At 43.4% G+C, this 23,769-nt stretch overlaps 1 protein-coding gene across 1 annotated transcript; it reads left to right on the top strand.

The window, feature by feature from the left end:
• The first annotated feature begins 11,546 nt into the window (after window positions 1–11,546).
• Triml2 (tripartite motif family like 2) lies at window positions 11,547–21,534 on the top strand. Its single transcript, XM_087901005.1, has 7 exons — window positions 11,547–11,783; window positions 12,245–12,340; window positions 12,907–13,101; window positions 14,839–14,979; window positions 18,088–18,110; window positions 18,268–18,368; window positions 20,874–21,534. The coding sequence occupies exons 1-7, from the start codon at window positions 11,604–11,606 to the stop codon at window positions 21,419–21,421; spliced, it is 1,284 nt and encodes a 427-aa protein (XP_087757131.1). The 5' UTR covers window positions 11,547–11,603; the 3' UTR covers window positions 21,422–21,534.
• Window positions 21,535–23,769: the final 2,235 nt, after the last annotated feature.

The raw sequence follows: 23,769 nt of genomic DNA, 5'->3' as shown, positions 1-23,769 counted from the left end.
CAAAAATGGAGGGGAACATCTGGGGGGGTTGCTTATTTTTGAAGTGGGAAGAGCCACTTCTCTTTTGTTTGCTTGTTTTTAAGACAGGGTTTCTCTGTAGCTTTGGAGCATGCCATAGAACTAGTTCTTGTAGACCAGGCTGGCCTCAAACTCACAAAGATATGCCTGTCTATGCCTCCTGAGTGCTGGGATTAAAGGCATGTGCCACCACCACCTGCCTGGAAGAGCAACTTTTTATCCAGATTTTTGAGATGGAAAGACACACCTTTTTAAAAAAAAATTATTTATTTAGTATGTATACAGTATTCTGCCTGCATGTACTCCTGAAGGCCAGAAGAGGGCACCAGATCTCATTTCAGATGTTTTTGAGCCACCATGTGGTTGCTGGGAATTGAACTCTGGAAGAACAGCCAGTGCTTTTAGCCTCTGAGTCATCTCTCCAGCCCAGAAAGGCAAATCTTTAATCCAGATCTTTTGAGCTGGGAAAACCAACTCTATTTTTGGCCACACCTTCTTCTGGAAGTCTGTATAAGGACATGGAAGAAGGAAGTTTTTTCTTCACTGACAGTAGAGCCTACTTCTTCAGAATTCTGGCATATACTGAGGACCAGCTGAAACATTCAGCCTCGTAGACTGAACGGGATCCTTGGACCTTCCATTCGTAGACAGCCATTGTTTAATTAGCTGGACCATAGCCTATAAGTCACCCTAATATATCCTCGTTCTATATATAAAGAGATTCATTCTATATGTTCTGTTACTCTAAAGCAACAGTTTTCAATCTGTGAATTGTGGCCCCTTTGGGGGTCAAACCACCCTCTCACAGGGGTTGCCTGAGACCATCGGAAAACATGGACATTTACACTATGATTCCTAACAGTGGCAAAATTATAGTTGTGAAGTAGCAATGAAAATAATTTTATGCCTGGGTCACCACAACATGAGAAGCTGTATTAGAGTCACAGCATTAGGAAGGTTGAGAACCAGTGTTCTAGAGAACCCTGACTAATAGAGTGACTGACATACCTCTCTGCTCAGCCATATGTTTTATTCTTTTAAAAATTAATTTATTAGCCTGGCAGTAGTGGCGTATGCCTTTAGTCCCAGCACTCGGGAGGCAAAGGCAGGCAGACCTTTGTGAGTTTGAGGCCAGCCTGGTCTACAGAGCGAGTTTCAGGACAGGCTCCAAAGCTACACAGAGAAACCCTGTCTTGAAGAACCAAAAAGAAATTAATTTATTATTATTGTGTGAGCATAGAAAGTATACATGGGTGTGCACATTTGAGGTCAGAAACTCTATGGAGCTGGCTCTTTCTTTGAAGCTTATTCTGGGGAACAAACTCTGAGCTGCTAGAGCCTTTGCCAGCTGAGCCATCCTACCAGCCCAAACGCTCCATTCTTCAATGCCAACCTTTTTAAAATGGCAAAGTTGGATGTGCTATCTGGGTCCCTTAGAGATAGGAAACAACAAACAGATATGAAGGAAGCTAATGAAACCTAAACACCTGTTTCTTTTTCTTGGTTAATTTGTTAATTAATATTTTATTTGGTTGTGGTGGTGAATGCTTTTAAATAAAGCACTTGGAGACAGAGGAAAGTGGATCTCTAAGTTCGAGACCAGACTTGTTTACACAGCAAGTTCCAGACCAGCCACGGCTATTCAGTGAAAACTCGTTTCAGAAGACAATAGCAGAGCTTTGTGCACGTAAGACAAAGGCAGAGTTGTGTGCACATAAGCGCAGGTATCCTGGAGGCCACTAGAGGGCATCAGTTCCCTTGGTCTGGAGTTAAAGGCAATTAGAAGCAGTCTTACATGAATTACTGTGCACTGAACTCTGGGACTTGCCAGAGCTATAAGTACTGTTAGTGCTGAGCAATTGTTCCTATTCTGAATTCCTGCTTCAAACGCACAGGAACATCTTAGGGAAAATGAGCCATATGGAAGCCAGCTCTTCCTTTCCTGGCATGGTGCTGCACAGCTATAGATTCCAGCACTAGGGAAGCTGAGGCAGGAGGATTGCCAGAAGTTTGAGGTGAACTTTCGATAAACAGCAAAAGGCTGTCTTGAAAAAAAGAAAAAGGAGCCAGGTAGTGGTGGCTCACACCTTCAATTCCAGCACTGGGAAGGCACAGGCAGGCAGCACTCTGTGAGTTCTAGGCTAGCCTCATCTACAGAGCCAGCAAGTTCTAGGACAGGCTCCAAAGCTACACAGAGAAACCCTGTCTCGAGAAATCAAACAGATAAAAAAAAAAAAAAAGGAAAGAATGTATAAGCAGCACACAAGCATGCGCCGTTTCCAGAACTGGGTCACAACTTTTAGTTTTCAATCATTAGCACTTTTAAGGCTACGTTTAGCTGTGATTGTGGTCAGACCCTGAGCACTGTGCTTGGCAAGTATTTACTCTCTGAGTTGGTCATAAAGCAGGGCTTCCTGTGAACAAGGAAGAAGCTACTGTGCTATGTAGAATAAGGAGACAGGGAGGATTTGAATGATGCTGTAACCTCACCTGAGCACTTTGGGGTAGTGGGCGGGGTGCTGTGCTAGAAAGTGAGACTCAATCCAAAAAAATAAAAAATATGCCAAGGCTTAGAAGGGATGGGGTCTACTCAAAATAAACAAATAAATAGATAAATAAATAACTAAGGAATGCGAAGGTGGTTTATCTGAGAAAGGCTGGGGAATTCAGTTTGGGAAGAGAGTGTGGGTGTGGAGAATCTTGAGATAAAAGAAGGGCTGGGCTAGATACTTATGATTAAACCTTGTCTGTACCTGGGCGGTGGTGGTGCAGGCTTTTAATCCCAGAATTGGCAGGCGGAGGCTGGAGGATCTCTGTGAGTTAGAGGACAGTCTGGTCTAAAAGAGTTAGTTCCAGGACAGGCTCCAAAGTTACAGAGAAACCCTGTCTTTAAAAAACTTACTGGAAGATCAGAAAGCCAGGTAGAAGGATGTGCTGGTTGTCATGTCAACGGCTTTAAAATAATAAAGTAGATAAAATTAAACACCTCTCTCCTTGGCTTAGCAAGGATTGGTGTACACTATAATTCCCTCCGAAAGATAGAACTGTAAGATTAGGAAACCAGACAGATCTTTCTCTTCATTGGGCCCCGATGCAGACTAGCTGGGAATGTCCCCACACCTCCTATTTGGGATAAAGTCCTGAGACAGACAGTTATCTGACACAAAAGGCCGTGGCCCTTCCTTACAGCAAGCATTCTGGAGACCTGCTACAGAGTGAGTCATTATTCTCGTAAAATGTACATAGCAGTTAAGATAAGAGGCTAAGGGGATCGTGAGCATAGTTTAATGGTTGTGTTCCTGTAAACTGTCGCTACATACAGGAGACTGTCTTAAAAATACTTCTTTGTTTTGTCTTACAGGTTTTTTTATTTAGTCACTAATGAGTCCAGGTTGTCTTACAGTTTTTAAACTGAATTTAATTACCTTACAAAGTTGCTGGTTTTCTTATGATACTAAAAATAAATATTTAGCTTTAGTTGACCTCCCCACCCCCAGTCTCTTCCTCTCCATCTCCCTGAGGGACCCACCCATTAAACCCTTCCACCTTGGTATTCCCATTTTCGCTTTCACATTCCATAGCTGTATCCCACGCTAAAGCCTCTGTTTGCCTCTGCTTTCCTGGTCCCAGACACAATTGCCCCAGCATAAATAAATATAAGTCACAATTAGAAGCTATCGTCTGTCCCTGAGAGAGATCATTGAGCACTTCTGACCCTGTGTCACCTCAGTATAATTCTTCCCACTTCTCTCCATTCTCCCGTAAATTTTGCAATGTCTTTTTTGTTGTTTTGCTTTGTACTGAAACAGGGTCTCTAGGTAGCTCTGGCTTTTCTCGACCTTGTAAACACACACAGTAAGAAACTTATTGAACACAACCAATCTCTGTGGAAGGAACGGACAAAGGGTTTTTGTTGTTGTTGTTTGCTTGTTTCACTCCTGGTTTTTAGAGACATTATTTCTCTGTGAAACAGTCCTGGCTGTCCCCGAACTCGCTTTGTAGACCAGGCTGGCCTTGAACTCACAGAGCCTCTGCCTCCCCAAGTGCTGGGATTAAACGCACACACGCACCACCACTGCTTGGCTGGAAGGAAGGGGTTTTGATGAAAAATGAAAGGCGTGTTAGATTATTAGCGGACAGTGCCGGCTGCAAAAACTTATTGGTTTTTTTATAGGGTTATATGAGTGAGCAGCCCAGCCACTGAAACCGCGACTCTGTCTGACATAGGATAGGCTGCAGGTTGTGGCCAGACCCATTAGGAGGTGGCAGAAGTGATCAGAAGCGGTCCTCTAACTGTGAAGGGCCTCTCAGAAACTTTGGATTTGTTTCCTGGCAAAACCAAGCTCAGGAGGGACCAAAACCACATCCTAAAATACTGTCTTCAGTCTGCTGCTTGGGAGCCTGATTTAAGGACTGGACAGAACTCATTATGTAGCCAAGGCTGTTCTCGAATTCACGGAGATTGTCCTGTCTCTACCTCCTGAGTGCTGGGATTAAAGGCGTGAACCACCACCACTCTTTCCTTTTTATTTTATTTTATTTTTTTTGAAACAGTGTCTCTCTCTGTAGCTTTGGAGCCTGTCCCGGAACTCACTCTGTAGACCAGGCTGACTTCGAACTCACACCACCGCTCCGCCTTTTTTTTTTTTTTAATTGCTTAATAAAATTCCCAGAATCTCTCTCTGTGATCCAAGCTGACCTGGAACTCACTTCGTAGCTTTGGCTCCCTTCAAATTTGCAGCAATCCTCCTGCCTCAGCCTCTCCAGCGTTATCCCCTTTGGTCAGTGGTGGCTGGAATTTTCTAGGAACTCTTTAGAAATGTAAATTGACTTCCCCTACCAGGGTTCCAGAGTCCTGGAGGTGGGGCCAGGAAATTAGTTTAAGGGCTTCTGTGTCTCCTTCAGCACCAGTCCACGAGGTTAACAATGAAGGTCTGATTCCAAAATGGCAGCGCAACCTGAGACTCTAGAGCGACTGAGTTCAAAGCCGACAGAAATCTCTGGTCTCCGTTGCCTGTGTTTAAGATTTCAGCAGAGAGGGGTGAGTCTTCTATGATGTGTCACTTCCTTGAACTATTTTCAACTCCTACAATGTTATTTTGTGTGAGCATGTGTGAGCTTGGGGGCTCGGTGGAAATCGGGCAAGCACTCTTGGAGTTAGGTTTGCAGGCGTCGTCGTCGGTTCTCTCCTTCCAATCCATGGGTCTTGTGGATCGAATTCAGTCATCCTCAGACTTGGCAAAAACTGCTTTCACACACTGAGCCATCACACCGGTGCAGCTTATTATTTCTTAGTTATTTCATGTGGATGGGGGCTTCATCTGCATGAATATCTGGACAGCGCGTGCATGCCTTGTGTTAGTCAAGGCCAAGGCAAGAAAGAGGGTGTTGGATCCCCCTAGAACTGGGTGGCTGAGCCAACTTGTGGGTACTGGGACTCGAACCTCCATAGGAAGCCCAGTTTTGACTTCAACCCCAGGCCCCAGGTTATTTTTGGGCCACCATGACTAGCCTTTTTTTTTTTTTTAATGAGACGTGGTCTTGCTTTGGACTGGGGCCCCTATTGAACTCACAGAAATACCCCCTGCTTTAGTCTCCCAAGAGATGGAATTACAAGTCCTGCCTAGTCAAATCCCTTAATTTTAGTGTACTTGGAAGCTTGGTAGATGGGTGATTGATTGATAGATGGTAGTGATGATAGATAGACAGACAGACAGATGCAATAAAAAGGAAATATGTGAGAGGAAGGTAGAAGAAAGGAAAACAAAGCATCGGGGGAGACAACGCATGAATGTCTTGGTTTTGTTTTTAAAAGTTAATATTTTTTCCTGGCCTTCGATTTTGCTTTTAACATTTTGCTGATTGGTAGAAGATTTTTATCGTGCCTCCTTCCTCTGCACCCCAAAGTACTGTTTTTAAGAATGGATTTAGTAGCACACTTAATCCCAGCACTTGGGAAACAAAGAAAGATCTAGCAGTTCCACACCAGCCTGGTCTTCAGAGCACATCCCAGGAAAGCCAAGGCTACACAGAGAGACAGACCCAGAGCCAGTCAGGTCTGAGTGCCACCAGCTAACAGGATCTTTAAAGCTGGGAGGAAGGACAGAGTCCCCACATCTCATGAAGAAACCAGGAAATGTGAGTGTCTTAAATCTCTGCAGTAGGCTGGTAAACTCAGAGAAACTCTGATTTTTGATCTTTGAGGCCTGAGCATATTATGAGTAGAGAAGACACATTTGCAATTCATGTTACTACATTTTTTTTCCAAACTGGGTCTCTCTGCATAATCAAGCTGACTGGTCTCAGACTGGTGGCAATCCTTCCACCTCCACCCACCTCTCAAGTACTGAGATTACAAGCATGACCTACTTCTCCAGGCTACTGTGAAGTAAATAAATAAGCATCTTTTTAAAACTGATTCAAAATCTGATAGAAAGTGAATCAGAGAACTGAATGGGCCCTTTATCATTTGAAGATAAAATAAAAATAAAAAGTATGTAGTGATAATATCTCTCACCTAGCCAAAAGTTTGACACCGTCCCCTGCATTGCTTGGAATGCATGTTTGTATAGCCCTTGTGGCTAGGAGTCTGACAAAGTTACTGAAATCATAAATGTATTGTCAGCAATCCCTTTTAAGGGAATATACTCTTGGAGCCCAAAATTCCCAATGATTAATGACAGAATTTTTTTAAGACTTATTTATTACGTATACCACGTGCCTCCTACATATACACCTCCATGCCTGAAGAGGCCATCATATCTCATAGATGATTGTGAGTCATCATGTGATTACTGGGAATTGAACTCAGGACTTCTGGAAAAGCTGCCAGTGCTCTTAACCTCTGAGCCATTTCTCCAGCCCCATAATGACAGAATTTTATGTTAGCACAGGCTGTCTTAAATTCCTGGTCCTCCTGCCCCAGCTTACTGAATGCTGGAGCTACCAGCCTTAGTCACTTTGTTTTTGATTTTTTTCTTTTTGGTTTGGTTTTAGTTTTTTGTTTGTTTGTTTGCTTGTTTGTTTTTTAAGACAGGGTTGCTCTGTAGCTTTAGGGCCTGTCCTGGAGCTCATTCTTTGGACTAGGCTGACCTTGAACTCACAGACATCCACCTGCCTCTGCTTCCCAAGTGCTGGGTTTAAAGGTGCGCACCACCACCTCCCAGTCACTTTGTTTTTGTTTTGAGAATAGTGTAGGGTTTTTCTGTTTTGCAAGGCTATTGCACTTGTGGCTTATTAGAAAAGTTGTTTCCTGGTGTCTGCCAGGCATCCAATCATTAACAATGGATGGGTTTGGTTTTGAGTTTCAAATCTGACCTCACACAGGTTTGCAGCTGGAAAAAGGGAAGAATATTAAAAGACAATTTCCAAGTCACTGCTTCCTTTCCTGGAATCTTATCGGATGTTTTTTTTTTTTTTTGCATTCTTGCGTTAAATTTTAATCATTTACTTATCTATATAGGGTTTAAATCCAGAGCCTCACACATGCAAGGTAAATGTCCTACCACCGAGACACAGTCCCCAGCCCTGTTTTTTGTCTGTTTGTGTCATTTTGATAGAAAATCCCACACAGGTTGATTTTGGATCTGTGACTGAAGTAAGCCTCATTTTGTGATCCTGGCCTGGCCTCCCAAATGGCTTAAGTCCTGTGTTTCTCGCCCAGTTGTTTTATCATTTGAATTCTTTTCTCCATGCATAATTGTGAAACAGCTTACATTAGTCATGTGTAAATAGCCTCTCGGTTTGCAGTCCTTCCAAAGGATATTTCAAATTCCTGCTTCTAACATTTCAACTTCCTGCCTCTGCATGCCACGTTTGTGAGGGTGCGCCACCAATCCACTTTCAATTCTTTAAAAGTTAAAGAAGACAGAAGTTAGCCTGGTTGTTGTGGATACTTGGACACTCCATGAAGGTGTATTGCTGTGACTGATGTAATAAAAATGTGAATATCAAATAGCTAAGCAGGAGGTTAGGTGCGACTTCCAGGCAGAGAGAAAAAGGAGTAGGGATTTAGGCAAGATGGGCTAGGAATTATCAATAAGAACAAGCTATAAACAAGTCTAAGCTAAGGCCAAGCTTTCAAAATTAATCAGTCTCTGTGTTGTTATTTGTGAACTAGTGGCCAAAGGAAAAAAATCCAACTCCACCCGGTGTGATGGCTTCCGGAAGCAGGAAATGGACTGCCGAGTGTGAGCCCAGACACAGCCAGTGTCAGAAAAGCCTGGGCTGCAGACTGAGAGCTTGACTCAAAGCAAAATAAATAAACAGAAAAGTAAGGATGTTATTAAGAAATCTAGACCAAAAAAAAAAAAATCAAGGAAAATAATGTTTGGGATGCTGCTCCATACCTGAAATTCCAACACCCAGAAGATGAGGGCACAGTGATGAAGAAGGATCACGGTTTTTCTCCTCTGTATGGAGAATCTATACTATACCAGCTTAAACTACTTGAGACTATGTTAAAAACTAAACAAAACTACATGGTATCTGATACAACTTTCACCTCAAGCATATTACAGAAATATATTTTCTTTAAGCAGCCACTGTGTTTCCATATAAGATATTAATATTTATATATGAAGTTTCCATTTGTCACCAAGAATATTCTACTGTAAACTTAGAGGCTTGGCTTAGTCTGGTTTTTGTTTTTTGGTGGTGTTGTTTCTAAAGACAGGATTTCTCTGCGTATTCCTAGTTGTCCTGGAATTATTTATCATGCTGGTGTCAGGCCTGTTTCTGCCTCCCAAGTATTGGGATTAAAGGAGTGTGCCCCCACCGCCCCGCTATGTTTAGAGATTTAATAGTTTATTTTTATTATTATTTAAAGATTGATTTACTGGCTGTTATACTCTGATTTTATTATTTTTGAGACGAGATCTCACTCTATAGCCCAAACTGGTTTCAAATTCAAGGCAATCCTCCTAGGTCAAGGTTCCTGAGTGTCAAATGCTATTATTATCAAAATCTCAATCTTCCGCTTTTACCAATAAAGACTTGGGAGCTAGATGCCGAGGTAAAAGCCTGCTAGCTCAGAGGCAGGGAAAGTATGCAGCTTAGCTTCCCCCTCTACCTACATCCCAGAAGCCTCCTCAAACAAAATGTACGTCCCTTCTACTTCCTCTGTGTGTCTGTCTGTCTCCCTCTCCTCCTGACTCCTTCTTACACTGGTTTTCCTTAATAATCCTATGTTCACTTCCTGTCAGCTGCTTGTTTGCTCTGCCTCTTGCCGTATAGTTGACTTTATTGAATCCTGTTTCCAATATTGAAGTAGAAAGTTCTTGGATAGAAGGTGTGTGCTAGGGCTGAGCCACACCACGGTTAGAAATATGTTTTTCCAGTAAATAGCACAATCCAGTAAATAAGAAATATTTGCTGTGACCAAATAATCCTGCAACAGTTCAGATTATGGATGATGGGCTTGGTCTCATCAGTGTAAGAATTTACTCTTTAAGAAAACAGAAGGCTATCCTCTCCCTGAGGTGATAAAATTGAACCCAGGGCATACACACTAAGCAAGCACTTGTGACTGGACTACATTCCCACCCCTTGTGTATTTTATTTTATTTTATTTTTCCGAGACAGGGTTTCTCTGTAGCTTTGGAGTCTGTCCTGGAACTAGCTCTTGTAGATCAGGCTAGCCTTGAACTCAAAGAGATTCACCTGCCTCTGCCTCCCGAGGGCTGGGATTAAAGGTGTGCGCCACCACCGCCTGGCTCCCTTGTGTATTGTTAAGTAAAATAAATTTTTCTGAAGCTAGGACTATACAATATGTGCAGTAACAACTACTGGGACTGCTTGCTACTGGTAATGCTTGCTGCTGCTTAATGAGTCATAGCCCTTTTAATAGCCATCAAAAAAAGGTAAGTTTTATTTGTTTGTTTGGTTGGTTTGGTTTGGTTTTGGTGTTTCGAGACAGTTTTTCTGTGACTTTGGAGCCTGTCCTGGAACTAGTTCTTGTAGACCAGGCTGGCCTCGAACTTACAAAGATCCACCTGTCTCTGCTTCCCAAGGGCTCCACCACCTCCCAGCCTAGGTTTTTTTTTGTTTGTTTGTTTGTTTGTTTGTTTAAGACACTTTGTGCCACCAGGAGGTGGTGGTGCACGCCTTTAATCCCAGCCCTCGGGAGGCAGAGGCAGGTGAATCTCTTTGAGTTCAAGGCTAGCCTGATCTACAAGAGCTAGTTCAAGGACAGGATCCAAAGCTACAGAGAAACCCTGTCTCGAAAAACAAAAACAAAAACAAAAGACACTATGTGAACAGAGTTTGTCTGTGAACTCAGCACTCCCACCCCAGCCTCCAGGAGGTGGAGTTTACAGAATGAGCCATCATGCCTGAGACCCTTTAGACAACCTCTACTTTAAGATATAGATGACTGGGCATGGTGGTGCATGCCTTTCTCCAAGAAAAAAAAAGAAAAAAAAACACAGCTAAGCACAATATTTAAGAAATTTAAGCATGTTTAAGTATGTGTTTGTTAGTTGTTTGAGACAGGGTTTCACTATGTAGCACTGTCTATTCTGGAACCTACTATGTAGACCAGGATGCCCTCAAACTCCTGGATATCTGCCTGTTTCTGCTGCGCTGGGCTCCAAATTGTGCACCATTTCACCTGCAAGATTCATTACTCTTGATTGTGTGTGTGTGGGGGGGGGGGGGATACAGGTACCTGTACATAACTGTAGAAGTTCTAGCACAGTCAGGGCTAAACAGAGAAACGCTGTCTCAAAAAACAAAACAACAACAATAAATACATATATACAAAATATATACCTAATGTGTAGTATACTTAACATTATAAAATAGTATGCTTAAACATAAAAATATTGCATCTTAAACATTAATTCAAGAAGAAAAAGATACCTTGGCGTGGTTGTTCCTACCTATGACCTCATCTCGCTGGGGACCAAAGGATAGAGGTTAGTACCCTGTGGGTTCTAGATTGTGACAAGTATCTGTCACTGTCATATTTTGTTTGCACTTGCTTGTGTATGTGTGTGTGGTTTCGCTTTTATGAGTCCTAGGGTCAGGTGAGCTGGGACAACGTTGTTGCAGAGTCTTCAGAGAAGCAACTCTCAGGCTAAGTGCGCCTGTATGGCTCCTGACACTTGGAACCTAGGTGCCTCTCCTTTTCGAGTCACTCAGCGCCCAGGGAGTCTGTCGCTCTCTCGGTGCTGGGTAGTGAGTACTGCGGTGTCCGGGTGTATAATCTGCACTAGTATGTGACTTTGCTTCAGTTGAGATCTTACGTCCCTCACCATTGTATTCGCCATTGCCTTCTGTTGACTTGTAGAGAAATGGGCTCTGTTGTTGCTTCCAGTTAGCCTGCAAACCCACTGCTGAATTGTCGCAAGACCTGAGCCTATCTGACCAGGAATACTGCCATAACTCTGTCTCCTTCCTCCCTCAGCAAGTGGCGACTGAAAAACTAGTCTGATTCTGCTCCAGTGTCGTGCCCGAGGTTACCAAGTGGGCCTGCTTCGGCTTGACACATCAACTTGTCTCCTCTTGTTCATCAGCAGGGAAGAGGTCCTCATCGGGAACAAGCAGGCCGGTATTCATCTAGCGGCACTGAACAGGAGTCCCAGATGCCCAAACCGTGGTTACTACCCAGCATTGCAGAGGAGGCCCTCTGTGGAACACACCTTCAGCCGCTGCGGCTCTTCTGTGACGATGACCAAATCACAGTTTGCAGCAAATGTGTCCAGTGTCTAGAGCACAAGCAGCATGTGATATATGGGCTACAAGAGGCTGCTGAGTATTACAGGGTAAGGGAAATCTAAAGGAGTCTGACTGCCTCCTGAATAACTGAATGAATGAATGACTTGGTGACTGATTGGTTGGTTGATTGATTGACTGATTGATTGAACAGATATACTGGCATTCCAGAAACAATCCCTGGGAGTTATTAAGAAATATCACAATAAACTACGCTTTCTACATTAAGTTCAAAGAAAATCCATGGTTGATGCTACTAATATTGTTTTAGTGTCCTCCGTCTCCACGACCCCCCCATAAGAATCCTCAGATCAGCAGGGGGGTGGTGGTGCACGCCTTTAACCTCAGCATTAGGGGACAGAGACAGCAGATCTCGGATCTCTGTGAGTTCCAGGACAGCCAGGGCTACACAGAGAAACCCTCTTTGGGGGAGGGTAGGGGGTAAAAGGGAATCCCTCCCTGTTCTCACACAAGAAACTTACCTGCAATTCTGTGATCTATTTCTCTGTAGGAGTTATTCCGGGAAACACTGGTTACGCTGCGGGCGAAGCTGGAAGTACTTAAATGCTACCTGACTGATGAACAAGAGCGAGTGATGATGCTTCAGGTGAGGTTTATCTTGATGTTGGGGAGAGGGAACCTATCAATAATGGTGGAAATGAGGTAATACAATATCAACAAACTAAAAAAAGATGGCAGAGCTGGGAGGTGGTGGCATACACCTTTAATCCCAGCACACAGGAAGCAGAGGCAATCTGGTCTGCAAGAGCTAGTTCCAGGACAGGCTCCTAAGCTACAGAGAAACCCTGTCTTGGAAAGAAAAAGAAAAAGGTGACAGAGCAAAGTATTTGGAATCTATAAAGAAAAGAAGGCTAATTTCTTTAAGATTTATTTTTAACCTTATCATATTTAAGTATTTTAAGGTTTGTATTCATTTACAAATACATTTGAGCAAGTAAGTTTGGTGCCAGAGGAGGTCAGAAGTGGACACCGGATTCCCTAGAACGAGAGTCAGACACAGTTGTTGATAAGGGTGTTGAGTTTATGATTTTGTTTATATACTGGTGAATCTAAATGGGATCTCCTTTGTGGTTGTGTCCTGGCAAAAGAAGGGGATTCACAAATAGTTTATCCTGTTTAACCTGAAATCTGCAACATCTGCATTTGAGAAAGGAAGAAGAGCAGAGGTTTAAAGAGATAATCAAGGCTGAGTATAAGATGAGATTCCTGTTACTAGCTGAAAAGATGGAGCGGCGCTTTCTGAACCGGTCAGACTGCACCTTTGACCTGGATGTGAAAGGAGCTCATCAGAACCTACTGAGGGTGCTAAGTGAGGCGTTCAGTCTCAAGTCCCAGAAAATGCTACAGGTAAGAGAATACTCTCGAAGTAATACCGAAGCAGTGTATCCGTTCCCAAATAAACAATCCAGTGACAGCCACATGCGGGCAGAGTGTATGTGTGTACATACTTGCAATTCTTTTATATGCCTCTGTCCAAACACACACACACACACACACACACACACACACACATAGACAAGCAAGGAAGCTAAAATAGACCTGTGCGTTATTGTATGTCATCATTATCTCATATTACACTGCTAACATACTTGCGTCCATGGTCCATGGCCAAGACAGTGCTAATATTGTTTCTGCCCAGAGCCACACTGAGGGTTAACCTCAGAAGCCAGGTTCCTGGGGCTCTTATTTGAGTTCTAGTAGTTACCAGCTATTAGGTAGCCTTGGGCCTGTGCAGCGCGATGTCTAACCCAATGTCTTTTGGCCGTGAGACGGAAATGGCAATGGCCTCTAATTCATAACACTGCTGTGAGTTTTGACTGAGATAATCTACAGAGAGCCCTTAGATGGGGCCCTGGATGTTTTAAAGCCATCCGTAAATACCATTGTGCTCCTTAATGGCAACAGGACATTACATGTAACCTACAGCCTTCTCCAGGAGCCTTGCATCATGAGCCAGGAGGCAGCTGTACTAGAGAATGCCGTTCAAGGAGAGCGTGACTCTGTGTGTCAGTGAAGAATTCTCCAAGACAGAAACAAGTTGCCCGATGAGAAATAAAAATCTAATGTTGGTTTTTTTCCTAATTAATACAACCATGTGCTGATGAGATTAGGGGGGACCCGATACATTTTCAGGGATTAAAAAAAAAAAAACAGGTCAAGTGGTGGTGTCGCCCTCCTTTAATCCCAGCATTTGGGAGGCAGAGACAGAAAGAGCTCTGAGGTCGAGGCCAGCCTGCTCTACAAAGCAAGTTCCAGGACAGGCTCAAAAAGCTACAGAGAAACCGTGTCTTGAAAAACCAAAAGTAAAAGAAAACCAGTTATCAGGAGCCTAATTGTGTAAGCATCCTCACTCATTATTGATGAAAGTATAAATTTAAAAATTTGCTTTTGAGTAGCCAGGCATGGTGGCACACTTGGGAGGCAGAGGCAGGCAGGTCTCTGCGAGTTCGAGGTCAACCTGGTCTACAGAGTGAGTTACAGGGCAGCCAGGGCTATGCAATGAGATCCTCTCTTTAAAAACAAAACCAAAAGAATATTTGTGAGACAGTGTCTCACTCTGTAGCCCTAGCTGGCCGGGAACTTACTTTGTAGACAGGCTGGCCTTGAACTGACAGAATCACCTACCTGCCTCTGTCCCTGAGTGCTGGAATTAAAGGGATACTGTGCCCTAACTTATCATTTGAACTTCTGAACAAAATGTCACACCAGAAAGAAAATGGGTCTGTTTGGGGTGCCATGTTTGTTAATCTGAGTAAACAGATTACATGGACAAATGCTTACTTTAAGTTTATCATATTAAACAATGGATCACATTTCAAGTCTCACTTTGTAGTCCTGACTGGCCTGAACTCATGATCTTCCTGCCTCTTGTGCCCACCTCCCAAATACTGGAATCGCAGTGTGCTGCCAGCACTTCCTGCCTCATGGCGGTTCTATTAAAAGGGCACCCTGTTTCATACAGAAACATGGCCTTAGCTGACTGTGTCTACTCCTGGAAGGAAAGCAGATTTATAGGATAAGGTTGAATTAGTAAATGAGAAAAGGTACAACTTGCTGAATGGTAATGAGGAGATGCATCTACAGAAACTTGGGCACCTGGGGAGACAGAAGGTGAGCAAACTGAAGGCGAACGCAGTCTGGGTTCGGAAGCACCTCTACATCCTCCAGAAGACCGTTACAAAACTGGAGAAGAAGTGTGGGGAACCTGCCGCAGCATTGCTCCAGGTAAGCCTGGAGGAAACCCTTTCTTAAGGCACTTTGAGAGCTGAAGAGGGGACAAAATTCACTGGGGTCACTTCCAGAATGCCGGGCCCAGTGCTCTTCGACCCAATGTGAAGACTAGGCAGCCACTGTCCACCTGCAGAAAGCATCACAAATACAGTTGATGGGAAAGTAAATCAGTACAGCCATATGGAGAACAGTACTGAGCTTCCTCAATCCCACTTCAGGCATATGAAGGGAATGAAATTAGTGTGCCAAAAAAACTTACAGTGCTAGGAATGGGTAAAGAAAGGCGGTGCAAATACCTCATGTGTGGAATACCGTTCAGTCATAAAAATGATAAACTTGGATTCGTTACGTTAAGTGTAAGTCAAGCATACAAAAGAAAGTACCATAAGATTCCCATTCATATGTAGAACTCGAATTGATGTCATAGAAGTTGGCAGAGGGTGATTAGCAAAGATTGGAGGAAAGCTGGGAAGGAAGATGGCCAGAGAGATTGACTGATGGGTATTGAGCTCCGGGTCAAAACATAGATGATTGACAGAGATAGAAGTAAGCCGTAGTGTTTTACTGTACAAGGATGTGACAAAAGATAACGATGATATAGTGCATTTCTTTTTATTAAAAATGATTCCTTTGAAGCGAGTGGTTCTCGGAGTTCAGGCCAGTCTGATCTACATAGCCAGCTCCAGGACAGCAAAGACTACGTAGTGAGACCTTATCTCCAAAATATATATATAGCGAGTTCAATATAATGTGCTTGATCATATTCGTGGTCACCACACTCTTTCCAGATCCTCTCCTTCCCAGCCATCTTTCTCCTCTTTTAAAATCCTTCAAGATCAGTTTTGACTGCCCAAATATTCTTGGGTGTGTTCTTCCATTGGAGAGCAGCTGCCTTACCAGTGGCTACAGTCTTAAAGAAAACTCTCTCTCCCAGCAGCTAGCATTTTCTAATAATTTCATGATCAGGGGTGAGAGCCTGTGCCCAGCTCACCTCTCCATGTGTGGGCTTGCCCAGGCTTTGTAGATGCTGTGAGCTCTTATGTGACTGGCCTGCTGGGTCCAGGAAATGTTTTCTTGTAGTTATTCATTGCTTCTGGGGTACTTACACATTCCCTCCTTTCAAAGCATCCCTGAACCTCTGTGTCTGTCTGCCTCTCTGTCTCTCTCTCTCTGTCTCTTTCACTCTCTCTCTCTCTCTCTCTCTCTCTCTCTCTCTCTCTCTCTCTCTCGTGTGTGTGTGTGTGTGTGTGTGTGTGTGAGAGAGAGAGAGAGATAAATTCTCCCTCTGGGTATGTTTCAAAATGTTAAAAGAGTGAACTTAGACCAATTCTATCATCAGACAGATGTTTGAGGGGCCAGACTTACTCTCTCAAGCATCCCACACCAGACATGCACAAGTCATGGTTCCCACAATGTATCCTGGTGTGATGGACAACTATTTGTAGTTCGTAAAGTGCTTTACCACCTTAAGAATTTATCAGAGTAAGTTTGAAAGCTGGGCATGGTGACTCATGCCTGCCATGCCAATGCTTGGAAGGATGAGGCAGAGGGATTGCTGTGAGTTGCAGGCTAGCCATGGCTACCCTGTAAGATCTTACTTCTAAAACAATGAAATGAAACAGTAAGTATGAGCTGAGATGTACTCTCTTTCTCCAATAGAATACTCTATGGAAAAAGTATATACAATTGAATATACAATGTATCTTCAGGCATTGTCTTTAAAATAGCTTATCAAATGGCCAAGGGGTAATGTATAATGGCTTTTCCTTTGGGTTTTAGAAAATAATTAACATGTATATTAGCATTCACAAACATTGTCAAAAGACAAAAACTCTCTATATAGTAAAAACACATAACCTGGGAATGGGGGGCTGTATAGTCTCTGCTGTGGTGTGTGCGTGTGTGCGCTGAGTACATCAAAATCCTCATGTGCAGGGGCAAAGGTATTAGAGATGGAATCCTCAGGTGACTGGCGTGTAGGGTGGTACTCTCCTAAATGGATTAGAGACTTTATTAGGAGGTCTAACATAGCCCCCCTTGTTGGTTTCACCATGTGAGGTGAAAGCTACCTCACTAGGACCAAATCTGTGAATTAGCAGTCTCGAGAGTATGTGATAAAAATTCCCATTGAAGCCGGGAGGTAATGGCACATGCCTTTAATCCCAGCACTTGGGAAGCAGAGGCAGGCAGACCTCTGTGAGTTCAAGGTCTACAGAACAAGTTCCAGGACAGACTCCAAAGCTACAAAGAAACCTTGTCTTGAAAAATCAGAAAGGAAAAAAAAATCCTATTGTAACAAGTTATTCCACCTAGGGTATTTTAGTACAGCCTGAATGGACTAAGTATTTAAAATGTTATACAGCCACGTGCATTATCTTTTTAAGAAGCTAGCTACTAAAAAACAATAGTCAGTTAATGCCTTTTAAATTCTATTCATATTCCCCTGTCCTTCAGGCATGTATCTGAAAAGCTTGTGCATTCATTCACAGTATATATATATATATATATTAGTGATAGTAGTGGGAATTGAGCTACTAGACAAACACTACTTAGTGTAGACCTAACCCCAATTCATAATATTTAAAACATTAAAAGCACTTTAAAATAAATAATAAAACAACCCACTGAAGAGCCTCCGTAGATAACCCCTAAAGATAGAGTTCAATTACAGAGCCGAGCCTATTTCCGGACAACATGAGCAGGTGTGACCCAGTTAAGTTCAGCTCCTGGCCTGGATTCAACTGTCCTCTTGGCCTTGGTGACCGTCCATCTGCTCTGCCCAAGTCTTATGCTCCCAGCAACAGAAAACAAATACATGGGTACCATTTAACAGAAGAGTGTTCTGAATAAGGGGCCAGGGTGAGGTACAGGTGATATTTCTCTTGGGAATACAGCAAAATTACTTTTTTCTGGCATGTGTCTGTGTGTGTGGAGAGAGAGAAAGTGAGAAGAGCCTCCTGCTTTACTAAACTCACACTTGTGTCCGTGTGCACATACCCACAGACACACACATGGTGCTTCACTTTTAAGCATCCCGGGCATGACTTACAAACACTTTGACTCAAATGTCCAATAGTAACCTTGTCTTTTGTTCCCCCATAGGATGCAAAGCGCTGGTTAGAAAGGTAAGTTTCTGGAATCAATTGGGTAAGAAACAGGTCTGATGTCTTGGACACACCAGGGATGGGAATTCTGGGCAGAAATGAGGTCGTATCTATGAATAAAAGTTAATGGGGTCCATCCTTTGAGAGCGGCCAGGACCGACCTTGTCTTTTTCCTTAGGAGTGAGTCTCTGTCGCTTCGGAACCTAAAGCCAGCTCGAATCACAGACCTGAGCTCATCCCTGGTGATAAGAATGAACAAAGCACTGCTAAGGCTACAAAGTAAGTGGGCTCTATCCATGAACACTGTATAATCTGTTTATGTTTGCAACTAGGTTTTCTAGGTGCTGTGGACATTCTTAAGGTATGGTGCTGGGGGTTGAACTCCAGCCTGCGGACTAGCCCCTACTTCACCACTGAGCGAGACAGCTCCTGCTGCCTATTGTATGGATGTGTGTTTACAGCTTACCTTTCCTCAGACATATAAAGTTATTTTAGGCTCTGCATCTGGTAATTCCTTCATCTAATGCCTTCCCACTATATTGGAGTTTGTTTCAAATGATGTTCAGTTAATTAAAAGGGGGTGTTTCTTGAATGTTCTTGGCAGGTTTGTTTTGTTGTTGTTGTTGTTGTTGTTTGTTTGTTTGTTTGTTTGGTTTTTTGAGGGGGGTCACCTTCTGCACCAGTTTTATATTTTGTAAATGTGTTATTTACTGTTTTGGTTTTTCAAGACAGGGTTTTCTGTAGCTTTGGAGCCTGTCCTGGAACTAGCTCTTGTAGACCAGGCTGGCTTCAAACTCACAGAGATCTATCTGCCTGCCTCTGCCTCCCGAGTGCTGGGATTAAAGGTGTGTGTCACCACCACCCAGCTATTTACTGGCTTTTAACAGTGGGACTTTTTGTTGTTGTTGTTCTTGAGATTTTACCTCTTGAGGCCAGGAATAAAGGTATTTTTTTCTAGAGGAAACTTACTTTCATTGTTTTTGCTAGTCTTCTGGAGGTATTACAAACCCGTGAAAGCCTGCAACTTAAGCTGGGCAATGTGGCTGCTCTAATGTTGTGAAGTGGGCTGTTTTGCTTACTGAAGTTGAGAGAATGTGCTTGCTGGGCAGTGACGGTGCACAACTTGAATCCCAGCACTTGGGAGGCAGCGACAGATAGATGGATCTCTGTGAGTTCAAGGCCAGCCTGGTCTGGATGAGTTCCAGGACAGGCTCCAAAGCTACAGAGAAACCCTGTCTCAAAACAAAACAAAAAGGAAGGAAGGAACTTAAGAAGCCTTGTGCCAGTTAAGCTTTCTGTTGACCATGGCAATTTATAGAAGAAAGAATTTATTTATTTGAGGCTTATGGTTTCAGGGGATTCGAATTCATGGCAGAGCAGAGGCAGCACAGTGTGAATGGCGCAATTCTTTTGACACTTCAAAACCCACCATCAGTCACACATCTCCTCAGGCAGAGCAGCACCTCCTAATCCTTCCCCAAAAGGTCCACCAAGGACCAAATGTTCAAACATAGAAGCCTCTGGGGACCACACCATAGATGTACCGCCAAGTTCAACGTTAGAAATAAGAAACACTGAAGTAGTCTAACGAAAAGGATGTGGATAATAGGTACTACCAAGAGATTCACCTTGGAGAGGGATCAAGTTGAAGTCTCATTTCAAATTTCTATTCCCCCCCATCCCTGTTTTTCCCTATCAAAACAGGGTTTCTCTGTGTAGCTTTGCCTATTTTGAAACTTGATCTGTTGACCAGACCGACCTCAAACTCACAGAGATCTGCCTGCCTCTGCCTCCCCAGAGCTGGGATTAAAGGCATGCACCACCACTGCCCGGCGCCATACTATTTCTTACTACTGTTGACATTTTATTTAAGAAGTGGATCTTGATGATTCACCAGGTATTTAAATCCAAGGCTAGGCAGTATCTTGCGTGGGAGGAAATACAAGTAGGTAAAAGGAGGCCATTCAGGGTGCCTTGAAACATCACAGTATGTGGTGGAAAAGCAGTGTGAGACACAAGAAGGCGAGTATCACCCTCCTTCAGATATAACAAATAACCCTGCCCTTCATGGTCTTACTTCATTTTCAGAAGTCCCCTAGGTGTTCGAGCCTCATCTAGTATGTTCTCCTTTGGTCTACTCAATGGCAAGGGGCCTCCCTCAGAGGTCTCGGGAATGTGTGTCACACTCAGCCATAATTTAAGTTAACTAAGATGGAAAAGCTCTCCATCCTGTGCTATGAGCAGATACTGGTGCTTCCGCAAGCATCATGTTTAGAAAAGTTCTCTAGGGGATGCCACTTGACTCGAAAGTGATACCTAGCTGTGTATGGTTTTCAGCACAATTTTACAGGCTTTGGGTTGAAGATATCACCGTTTATTTGCTGTTTTCTTACTCGGCAGAAAACAGCCCTTTTAATTATTATATCACCGTGCCGGGTGGTGGTGGTGGCGCACGCCTTTAATTCCAGCACTTGGGAGGTAGAGGCAAGCTGATCTTTGTGAGTTCGAGGCCAGCCTAGTCTACAAGAGCTAGTTCCAGGACAGGTTCCAAAGCTACAGAGAAACCCTGTCTCGAACAACAAAAACAACAAAAGAAATTCTATCACCATAATCCTCCCCCGTATCGCCCATCTTTTGGGGTACAGCTTCACGTCTCTATTTCAGGGTCTCCTAAATTGCCTCTGTCACGTGTCACTTGTCCGGAAGCTGCTACATGTTAGAAACAGTGACGTAGATTTGCCGAGCTCTCAGACCAGTTGAATAATTGAAGTTCTTTTCCTGCAGGACATGTCACTTTGGACCCAGACAGTGCTCATCCTTCCCTGGTCTTGTCTGAGGACTTCAGACGGGTGACATTTGGATATATACCACCGTGGTTGGCTGGCTCTCCAGAGAGACTGGATTTCAGTGCGTCCGTGTTGGGTGCAGGGAGTTTCAGCTCAGGGAGGCATTATTGGGAGGTATCTGTGGAACAGGCAACACAGTGGCAGTTGGGCATATGTGACTGTACAGAGACAAAGAACAATGGACCCCAGGCTTCTGGAGATAAGTACCTGCTCATGGGGTCCATGATGGGGACAGAGTACACCTTCTGGGTCTTTCCCCCTTTAAGAAAGGTCTCTCAGAGAAAGCAAACGCACAAAGTTGGAGTCTTCGTGGACTGTGGCTGTGGCCAAGTATCATTCTACAATGTGGCAGAACAATCCGTCATTTATAGTTTCCTTGACCTTACCTTCCAAGGAACAGTTAAACCTATATTTTCTCTTTGTTTTCCAGTTGGAGATGAGAGTACAAATTCTCTTACTGTCTGTCTCCCTCAAATGCATTCCTGAAATGCTGCTGTTAGCTTTCATCTTCCTGGTTGTGAAACCCAAGGTCACCGGAGACCAGAAAATAAGATTAAAACTTTACCAAACATTTATGTAATTAATTCAATAAAGCCTCCAGACTTGCGGTAATGTGGCTTTCAACATCGTTCAATGGAAGAAGTTGTGTTTAAGTTGAATAATGATGGGGTCGTCTGGCGACTCGGGGGAATCAAGGCACTTGAGGCCAAGCTTGACAACCTGAGTTCAATTTCTGGACCCTACAGAGTGGAAAGAGAGATTGACAAAAGAAATGATGAAGGAAATTAGAGGATGAATGTAGTCTTGTTTCCTCAGAACTAGGAACAGGACTGCAGACTTTTTTTTTTTTTTTTTTTGCTTTGTTTTGTTTTGTTTTGTTTTCGGTTTTTCAAGACAGGGTTTCTCTGTCTTTGGAGTCTGTCCTGGAACTAGCTCTTGTAGACCAGGCTGGTCTCGAACTCACGGAGATCTGCCTGCCTTTGCCTCCCGAGTGCTGGGATTAAAGGTGGATGCCACCATTGTCCAGTTTGCAGATGCATTTTAAAGAAGACTTGTGAATGAAGTCTATCAGGAATAGGAACAGGATGACATGTCTCCCAGTGCATTTTCATGGATCTTGTTGTGGATCCTGCTGCTAAGGTGGAGGGCGTCCAGTTACTGAGCATGGGCATCAGGACTTAGAACAGCTATTCCACAGAGACAGGGTCTTGTGATTTCCCTGGATGTTTTACCTGCATTAAGGCAGTGTCAGAAAAATGTGATTATATAACTATGTTTTATTTGTGTGTGTGTGTGATTGCCAATCCCTGTGGATATCAGAGGCATCTCACCCCCTTCAACCTGGAGTTACAGATGATAGTCACAATGGGGATACTGGGAATCAATCTCGGGTCCTCTGGAAGAGTAGCAAATACTCTTAGCCTTGGAACCATCTCTCTAGCCCCTAAAGTAATTGATTTCTTGTTCTTCCTTCCTTTCCTAAGTTTTATTTTGTGTGGGTGTGCCCACTAGGACGCATGAGTCGTGGCACTCTTAACTTGGAGGTCAAAGGACAAATTTTGGGAGTCCTTTCTTTCCCTCTACCATGTCAGTCACATGGGCAATGAAACTGTCAGACCTGGGGCTAGCAGTTTTATCCAGCAAACCATCTTGAGGGCCCGCCAGTGAAATTTCTTTCTAAAGGGCTGGAGAGAGAGGTGACTCAGCAATTAAGAGCACTGGCGTCTCTTCCAGAGGACCTGGGTTCAAATCCCCAGCATCCACCTGGCATCTCACAACTGTAACTCCAAGATCTGACACCCTCACACAGACATACATGTAGACACAATACCAGCTTGCATAAAATAAGAATAAATTGTCATAGCCAGAACCTGGAAACAGCCTAAATGCCCCTAACCCAAAAAATGGATAAGGAAAATGTGGTACATTTACACAATGGAGTACTACACAGCAGAAAAAAATGACATCTTGAATTTTGCAGGAAAATGGATAGAGCTAGAAAACATTTTGAGTGAGGTAACGCAGACATAAGACAATTATCACATGTACTCGCTCATAGGTGGTTTTTAAGTATAAAGCAAAGAACGTCAGCCTACAAACCACAATCCCTGAGAATTTAGACAGTAATGAGGACACGGAGAGAGACTTACATAGATTTAATCTACATGGGAAGTAGAAAGTATAAAAAGACAAGATCTAAGTAAATTGGGAGCTTGGGGAAGGATTTAATTGGGGAGTGGAGAAAAATGTGGAGCTCAATAAATATCAATAAAAATTGTTAAAAATAAATTATTTAAAATACTTTTTTAATTTTAAAAGTATATATATATATATATATATATATATATATGGGTGTTTTGCCTCCATGTATGTCTCTATGCCACTTGTGTCCTTGGTGCCTATGGAGGCCAGAAGAGGGCCTCCAGATTCCCCGGAACTAGAGTTGCAGACGGTTATGAGTCACCATGTGGGTGCCAGACATCAAACTTGAGTTTTCTGGAAAAGAAGCCAGTGCTCTTAACTGCTGAGCCATCCCTTCAGCGCCACCAAAATTCTCTTCAACCTAGGAGGTGACTGAGTGTGCAAAGTGTTCTGGTATAAGGACCAGCACCCATATGGATGCCCAGCAGCCCACATGTCTAATCCTAGTCCTAGGAGCGAGGAGACAGGCAGATCCTGAGAGCTAGTTAGCCTGCTGGTGCAGGTAAGAGAGCAAGAGGTCCTGTCTCGAGTTCATTGAAGATCAACAGCAGAGAACTAAAGCCAATCTCTACCGCACACACACGTAAGCACGCACCATGCACACACATCCATTAGTGGACCCAAAGCATTCA

The sequence above is a fragment of the Myodes glareolus genome, chromosome 23 (assembly GCF_982192425.1).
Source record: "Myodes glareolus chromosome 23, mMyoGla1.1, whole genome shotgun sequence".
Classification (NCBI taxonomy): domain Eukaryota; kingdom Metazoa; phylum Chordata; class Mammalia; order Rodentia; family Cricetidae; genus Myodes; species Myodes glareolus.
Note: the sequence above shows the minus strand (reverse complement) of the source record. Positions and strands in the feature narration are given on the sequence as shown.